General features: G+C 42.3%; 1 protein-coding gene across 1 annotated transcript; it reads right to left on the bottom strand.

Moving 5' to 3' along the window:
- Window positions 1-1,081: 1,081 nt before the first annotated feature.
- Window positions 1,082-7,255, bottom strand: TXNIP (thioredoxin interacting protein). The gene is made up of 8 exons (XM_033924845.1): window positions 6,897-7,255; window positions 5,409-5,481; window positions 5,155-5,302; window positions 4,613-4,715; window positions 4,245-4,501; window positions 3,911-4,070; window positions 3,466-3,617; window positions 1,082-3,018 (listed from the first exon to the last, which is right to left on the bottom strand). The coding sequence occupies exons 1-8, from the start codon at window positions 7,144-7,146 to the stop codon at window positions 2,980-2,982; spliced, it is 1,182 nt and encodes a 393-aa protein (XP_033780736.1). The 5' UTR covers window positions 7,147-7,255; the 3' UTR covers window positions 1,082-2,979.
- Window positions 7,256-8,477: the final 1,222 nt, after the last annotated feature.

Here is an 8,477-nt window from a genome sequence, read left to right as displayed (position 1 = left end):
TTGTCAGGCCGACACAGCGGGTACAGGGTCACGAGCGCCCCTTGCCCTGAGAACAAGGGGACCCGTCGCCGAGAGGAAAGGCACCAGAAGCAACGCGACTGGGCTGATCCACCAGGAGGGAGGCGGACAATGCTGGGGGCACGGCACGCCACCACAACCTCTCTGCGAGCTGGCATCTCACTCACACTGCAGAGCATCGGTGGCTGAGTAAGTGCCACTTCACTTCTGAGTTTCTGCTCAGGGATGGACATTTTGATGTTTTTGTTTTAGAATCATGGAAGAGTCAGAACTGTAGTATAATCAGGAGTTGCTTGTTTTTGTTTACATTAATCTCCGCTGATGTGGACAGGAGCATGTATAGTAACAATCTGGAATGGTATATATGTTGTAGATCAGAGCATTTGGTGGTTCTTAATGGCAGCAATGATTGAAATTGTCCGCACTTAACAGAATTTTCTCTTTTGCTTTGTTGTAAAGGTCTCCACCCATCTGCTCTTGGTCCAGCCCCTCTGTCAAATTTAAAAACCCTTGTGGCCCACAAGTCAAGAAGTTTGCTCCGACCGCCTCTTCCTGTACTGCGTGTCAAGCAGCTCCTGATTGGTGAGGCCAGAATATTATTGCAGGAAGAGGTGGTCTGAGCATACGAGTGATTTCCTTCACTTGCCAGAGCTCCGGCTGCCCTCTCCTGCCTGATCATTCGCGGTCAGAAAATACCGTGAATGACTGGGACTGCGAATCGCTGACCGCGAATGACCGGGGGAGCACTGTAATGCAGTGAGATATAGGTAGCCAGTGAGCTGATTTTGAGTAAGGGAGTTTTTTGTGACCCGTTATCAATATTATTGCAGTATTTTGGATTAGTTGAAGTCTTTAGTTCTTTTACCCGTATTCCTTTATAGAATGAGTTGCAATAGTCCAAACTAATAACAAGAGAATGGACAAGAATTAGGTGCTCGAGTCACAGAACAGGCAACAGGCTTAATTTCAGCTGTGCCCAGAAGTACTGGTACCACAACGTTAATCATCTCTTAAACCTTGACAATAGAGTTGTGTATTGCATGGCTAAAGAAAATTACAGCTCTTGCTTTTAAATTTCAAAACGTTTATTTACCAAAAGCAGTACAAAATCAAATATACAAAAAACAAACATTTGTATTTTGAAAAGAGGCAGCTATATGGTTGAAAAAGGTTTGCTCAGTACAATACAGCTAACACTCAACGCAGTGCTCAATTACAGTACAAAATGAATATGTAGAAAGTGCATTGATCAAGTTGCAACCTCTCCTCTTAACTCGAGAGCAAGTTTCACTAAACAAAGTCTTAGCCTAAAATGCAGGTACTGGGCTAGTTCTGGGCTGAAGTGGTCCCCGAGTCTCTTAACAGGACCACAATCACCCTCAAACCAAACATTCAGATTCTTCACAAGATGTCGTACATTTGGTTTCATGAGAAAAAGGTTTGTCTACTAGCAAAACTTTTCAGAACCAAATATTCAAAAGGGAATGCTTAATAAAATTCCAGGGAGTCTAATGGCCTAATCCACCGAGTGCACTTCCTCCTCTTTTGGCCTCCAGCAATAGACTGAAATTGAAACATAAGCTAAAAAAAAAAAAAAAAAAGGGGGAGCAAGAGCCAGCTTGGTACCTCAATGACAATGTTGTACATGACCATATAGAAAATTTCAATTACCAAGTTGGATATTGCCAAGGACACAGTACTCAAGCCCATATAGGGGAGGGATTCTCAGTTAATGAGGTTTAGTGACCGTGGGGAAGGTCTCCTGAAACAGGAGAGACTACAAATGATAAAACTCCCAGTTGTGAGTGATTATGGCATCAGAATCTAATAGATATCAGCTCTCACCAAGCCGGAGGCCCAAAGGAGGAGGAGAAAAGTGCTAGGCTAAGAGATCTTAAGAAAAAAAAGGCCATTCTGTCTGGCTTATCAAAACCCAAGGAAGACTTGAAATGGAATTCTAACAAATTGCAACAAAGGTGCGATTCTGTTCTCCTGAGATTTACAGTTACTCATTTTAGCTTAGAGAAAATAAAAAAAATAGAATACTTGTGATATAAAAAACATAACACAGCTAGAGATATAACACTGCTGTCTGACTAAAATGTAAGCAAAGGGATCAGGATGATTTTAGAATCTTATGGCTGTCAAAAACTAGATCACCATCCTGGTACTTGCTGGTCCTCTAATGAAGGACTACGAAAGTCAATTTGTAGAAAGAAAAATTGCATATGTATTTACCTCTGCAGAACAGTTCTTTTCTGGACCAGAGAAAAATGCCCGAGTTATGATTGAGCTCCTGCTTCAGCAAAGGCGTTTTTAGTTTGCTTCTACCTGAACTCGTCACCCCCCTTAGGATCCTTCCCTCTTTGTTTTGTTTCACCTTTTTTCAGTTACTTATCTCATGCTGCCCTCTCTTTCTGTGGAATGCTAATGGGCCGGAGAGAGCCTGAACCCTTAACGTAAAACAAAATCAGTACAAAACAAACTGCTCATAAAAAGGCACTGCATTGTCAGGAGTTCATTTGAAATATGAAAGACAAAGTGATTTTCTAAATCTACTTTTCTAGTAGATATTCACACTCTTGGTTATCTAGATACTGATCATTCTATCAGTCTCTTTAAAAAATATGTCATTTCCTCTAGTCCACCTTTGGTGCACTTACAATCTGGGCCAGCCTTCTGACCACCTGCAGTGTGATGTATTCTCTGGGCCCCCCCAGACCACACCCTACAGTCCATTCAGACTAAATGCAGCTGATTTGGGACGTGAACCTGAAAAGGGAAAAGGCCACAGAGTGTACGAGTAGTATACATTTCCCTCAATCAGCAGTACAAACTGCCACATACTGGAGGGGACATCTCCTCCCATCCTGGAGCACCATTTTGTGCTATATTCAGTGCAGATAAGTCCAGTAAAACAGATGGAAATCTGAAGAATGCTCAAGTAGCTTCTTGCTGTATTCACTGCACGTTAATGCTTTTGTTATCATTAGGATCCACCTGTAAGGATTAAAAAAAAAAAAAAAAAGTAAGGAATTTGCTACCCAAACAAATTATTTTGGTTTCACTATTATATATGCATAGTAAGTAGATGAAGAAATTAAAGAATCTACCCCTAACTGTAAAGTATACGATTGTAGATCTGCCATAAATTCAAAGTTATTTGTACCATACATTACATTAAAATACATTTCTAGACCGCAATACCTTCCAGATTGATGCGGTTTACATCAAGCGTACATCACAGTGAAATACAAGAAAAATATCTTTCCTAATAATCTTACAATATTCCCATATAAAAACTTGTAAGGATACAAGAGTGGTTCTGGTTTGGTTTTTTTTTTGTGTGTGTCAAGGTCATGCAACAACAACCCCCCTCCCCACAAAAAAATCTTTCCTGCACTGAGATCAAGGCACGTCTGAAGTGCTCCTGCCACAAAGTCTCACCTCTGTGTAAGTGGGCGGTGGCATGAACTTGAACTCTGGAGCATAGATGAAGATGGGACTGTCACAAGCGCCATCAAGGTCATCCAGGAGTGGAGTTGTGGGACTTTCAAGTCTGTGGTCTTCAGGAATAACATCTAAGTAACATGGAGGTGCTGTAATAAGAGCAAAGAGATAGTGAGCTCCTGTCCTTAGAAGATGTACCTCAGTGCAAAGTAACCTTTTAAAAAAAAAAAAAAAAAAAAAAAAAACCCCAAAAAAACTGTCCTTCTAGATTTCCGATCGTTCCCATTCTTTAGTAGTAAAAGATGAAACCAACCACATGCCCCTTAGGTAACAAGATGATCAATTCATCAATATAATAGATTCCTACACTGAAGAACAGCTGTCTCAATCAAGTACTTTGCACAAAGATTGAACCTAAATAGTGCATGTATTAGGGACTCACCTTCTGGAGTTCCAGGGATATTGAGATCCACCCAGCTCATCTCAGAGCTGGTCTGGCTAGCCATACTAGAGCTGCGACTACTGAAGCCAGATGAGGTGGTGCCTATGACCAGGGGCAAGTCCAGAATCACTTTTCTTGATCCAGGTACACTCACATAGATCTGAAGGAAAAAAAAATTGTTGGGGTCACCATTTCACACTTGGACTATACAAATCCTGAAAAGCATACTTAAATTTTCTATTGCAACTACCAAACTTCTCAATGAGCTGCAAGAGCAAACCCAACAAATAGACTCAACTGTAATCTCTACAGTTGCCCTAACAGGATTTCTCACCTGTAAGAAGTACTCTACTCTTAAGATGTGGCACCCCAGGATGGAGGGCTTGATCTTGGGTACCCGTATGCTCTTGCCACGCCAGGAGTCAGTCATGCCTGAGATAATGTGGTTCCCTCTCACACGGCACAGTTTTTGTGTGAACACTTTTGTTTCACCATTAGCCAGATACGTGTGCTTGGCCACAATGGCTGCCTTAGGTATGACAATACGTGAGCATGTGTTCTCAAAATCAGCACATATGCAGATGTCATCTCCTGGAAGAAAGCAAAAGGCAAGTTTTGGTTAATGGCACTCTTCTCCATGCACTCTACACTTCACCCTCTTGCCTCATAACCCTTTACAAATCAGCTTTCACAAGGACCTACCTTCACAAAAGCCTTTTCTGTTAATGCTGGCACGAAGTTTGACATGCCCGTCAGGAATAAACATGCAGGACACCTTTTTATCCTTCCTGGCAGAAACAGGGCACTGTACAAAGAAAAATCACAAATATGAGTCTTGGTATCCAAGAACAGAGTACCTTTTCACTCAGCATCACTCTACTTTCTTCACTTATCCCATAATGTTGGATATCTGACCTATTCTGAATCTACAGTCTTCCAACTTCCATATAATTTTAAGCATATCTAAGATCCTGTTCTATGAACCGCAAAACAATGCTATCACACCTGTTTCAAAAAAAAACAAGTTGTAAGCTGTAAAACTGATCTGTTATTCTCTTCCTTGTGGCTTTGGACAGCCTACATTATCTGTTAGACAAAACACTGATGCTAAGAATCTCTTTTTTTATGCCCAACCTCTGGCTATTAGTGTTCTCCTGGGTCCTCTCTCGATTTATACCACAAGAACTATGGAACTGGAATACTTAAAAGCTTGTCATTTAAGGACAGAAACTTTTGTCAGTTACCATTAGATCTGGAGTATTCACATCCACAAGATCCACAACCTCAAAGGGCTTCTTGACTTCTTGAGTGGGCTGACAAGGGCGTTCAAGGAAAGCCTTCACCCAGTAGTTCACAGAGCCATACTTCCCTTTGAAGGAAGATCCCAAAGGCCTGCAACAAGAGAAAAACAGTCAATTAAAAATAATCCAGAAGTGGAACAATGACAAGTAGAATAAGACTGAATACTAGAAAAAAAGACATTTAGAATGACACCTACCCTTGAGGAAGCTCAAAACTAAATTTGTATTCATATCTATTTCCAGGTCTCAAGATGACAGATCCGTCCTCATCTAAAAGAAAAAATATATATAATAATGTTTAAGGTTTATTCTTTATAACACAACCAAAAGTTAATTTTATTTCAAGTGATACATCATGTAACTTGTTTTCACTAGGCAAGAAAACAGTCCATCATTAAGTCATGTTTATAGTATTTTCATCTAAAATCCAGTTAGATGCTATGTCTGCAGCACGCTACCGCTTCATATCTACCTTGATGTTCTTTGTATGTAAATGAGTACAAGAACAGCATTAAGCAGATTTCTCTCTCTGGAACAAAACAGCCTACCAATTAAACAATTGTAAGGCCTACAGTCATAAGAACATGACCAGTGCCTCTGCTGGGTCAGACCAGAGGTCCATCATGCCCAGCAGTCCGCTCATGCGGCGGCCCATTAGGTCCAGGACCATATTAATATTAATCCATATTAATCCTCTATCTATACCCTTCCCTCCTTTTTCCTTTGTCTTTTAGAGCCCCTCATACTAGAGCAAATCCATGATGCATTCTCACTAAATGGAATCCACTAGCAGTTCTAATGCAGCTACTTGGGGCCATTCAGTGTACATATGGTACTACATGTATTGTGCTGAATGCTTTTCAGAGAGTGATAAAAATCAATCAGTCAAGAAACTCTTCACCTAATCCCCATTTCCAGATTAAATACAAAAGTGTAGAACGATTTAAGTTTAAACACCCGATTGATGTTTTACCCATGTTTTAACTTTATTAGAGAATTTGTCTTCCATTCACGGTGTGATGTTATCCCAATCAGTTTAATAGTTAAATCCAAAATAAGTTCTTTTAATGCAAAAATGTATTTCTCTGCTCAACATCCACTAAAAACAAGTAAACTGTGCTGCCCTTAAAGTTACCAGAGATCACTTAATGGTACTTGCAGAACACCACAAGGGTCCATTTCAATGTATAAATTGTTTTAGACCGAGCTGCACTCAAATTCAAGTGTGTAGATGAAAGCATGATGTCATGCTAGCTCTAAAGAAACCATAACTCTCAAAAACATCCACTACCAACAATAAAACTGGAAACCATCACCACCACTTACAAGAAATTGAAACCAGCGGAATACCAACCAAGGATAAACGATCATAACATTTTTAACCATTTGACTATTTATATTCCGCATATCCTACAATTCTACGGGGATTACAAATTATTCAGGTACCCAAGCATCCCCCCCCCTCCCGTCTGTCCTGGTGGGCTCCCACTCTATCTAATGGGGGATTAAGTGACTTGTTCAGGGTCACAAGGAGAAGTGCAGGGTTTGAACCCACAACCCCAGGGTTGCTGAGGCTGTACCTCTAACCACCATATCCTACCATACCACCATCTTTTAAACTCTCATAGTAATCACAATTGTATTTTTTTTTTCTTCCAAGACAATAAATAAACACCAGTTCTCACCAACTGGGTGGTCTTCCGGGTGGAGCATCTCCTCATAGCGCAGATACTCCATCTGTTGCTTACACTGATGCGAGCCCTTGGACCACAGCACTTTGGCCACGCCGCAGGCCACCACTTTCACTTTCGTCACCCTGGTGACCTCGGCCACCTCCACCAGCACTCGCCCGGCCACCTTCTCGCCGCTACAGTACACCTTGCTGGTCTCGCTCAAGACCACGTCAAAGCTCTTGATCTTCTTAAAGACCACCATGGTGACGAGGGACTTAAAAAAAACACAAGGCACTGGCGACTGTTTAACAAGCGCGTCTCTTTGGTGCTTCCAAACTCCGAACACTCCAAAGAACGTGTAAACAGGGAGCGGAAGCGCTGCCTTTAAATGTCCCTCGGCCAGCCCCTCCCACTTCCTCTTCTGCTCTTTGCCTTCCACGCGCCGGACAGCGTGATCAGTAGGTGCTGTCCTCGTGCGCGGCGGGCTCATTGGCTGGCGGAGCGACCCGATCGGGCGGCGTGGCCAATGGGAAGGCAGGCTGAGGCGCGTGGACAGGCTGTGGGGAAGCCCGGAGTAGAGAAGCGAAAACAGCGGCAGCGAAGGGGTGGGGGGGGGGGCGAGTGACGGCAGGAGCAGCCAATGGGAAGGAGAGGGCGGGCTTAGCCTCAGCGGTCTCGAGGCGTTCCCGCCCGATTGTAGGGGAGAGGAACGGCAGGGCGGGATGAGGAGGATTGTCTGAGGACTTAGATAACGTAATGGTGTTTGAGAACAGGTAGTTTAATGAATAACAATTGGTACTACAGCAGGAGAAAGTAAAACTAAACCACCTTGGGGGATTATCCAAGGGGTCCCGACCTTTAACTAGGACGCATTTCTTTCACCTAACTGTGTTTTTCATCTTGTCATTCTTTAAATACTTCACAGGGCGAATAAATAAAAGCATCTTGAACAAGGACTTTGGCTTTTCGCCAACAGAAAAGCCTCAGAAGATGTGAGGCGTTGGGGGATTGTCAGACGTGGGCATCCTTTGTACAGTGTTGCTAATGTGCCTTCATTTTGGTACTTTCAACAACTCACACAAGGCCAGACTATGGTAAAACTAAGGGCTCCTTTTACGAAGGTGCGCTAGGGCCTTAATGCGTGCTAAATTGCCATGCATGCTGGCGGTAGATTTTCTGTAATAGTATTAAATACCAGTGGGGAGAGAGCAAATGACTCCTAAAAACGCTCAGAAAAGTGAAACTCTGAAAGGGAGGTGGATACCTCCCCTTGAGGCAAGAGTTTACCGTCCAATCATTGCATTTGCTTTGTAGAACATCACTTTCTGACCACTGGTAAAAACTAGTATTGTTTAAATAAACTCTGTTAGATTGACTAAAAAGTTCAAAACAATTATGCACAACTCTTGCTTGGAACGATGATACCATTCACTTATCTGTACCAACTTTAAAGTTTGTAGTTGTAAGGGCTCTTGGGGGTCTCAACGCGGCCCCGTTTCGAAAATTCTGCTTCAGGAGACCCAATGCTACACACTGTTAAACGTATCTGTCCAAGAGGTGATCGTTTGTAAAACTTCAAAAATTCCAGACCCT

Source organism: Geotrypetes seraphini, chromosome 16 (assembly GCF_902459505.1).
Source record: "Geotrypetes seraphini chromosome 16, aGeoSer1.1, whole genome shotgun sequence".
NCBI lineage: Eukaryota > Metazoa > Chordata > Amphibia > Gymnophiona > Dermophiidae > Geotrypetes > Geotrypetes seraphini.
The sequence above is the reverse complement of the archived record's forward strand: the minus strand, read 5'-3'. Positions and strand labels throughout refer to the sequence as shown.

Coding starts and splice junctions, on each gene's coding strand:
- TXNIP (XM_033924845.1), bottom strand. CDS start 7,146: ATGGTGGTCTTTAAGAAGATCAAGAGCTTTGACGTGGTCTTGAGCGAG. Junction 4,502..4,612: donor CAGAAAAGGCTTTTGTGAAG/GTAGGTCCTTGT, acceptor GCTTTCTTCCAG/GAGATGACATCTGCATATGT. Junction 4,071..4,244: donor GAGTAGAGTACTTCTTACAG/GTGAGAAATCCT, acceptor TTTTTCCTTCAG/ATCTATGTGAGTGTACCTGG.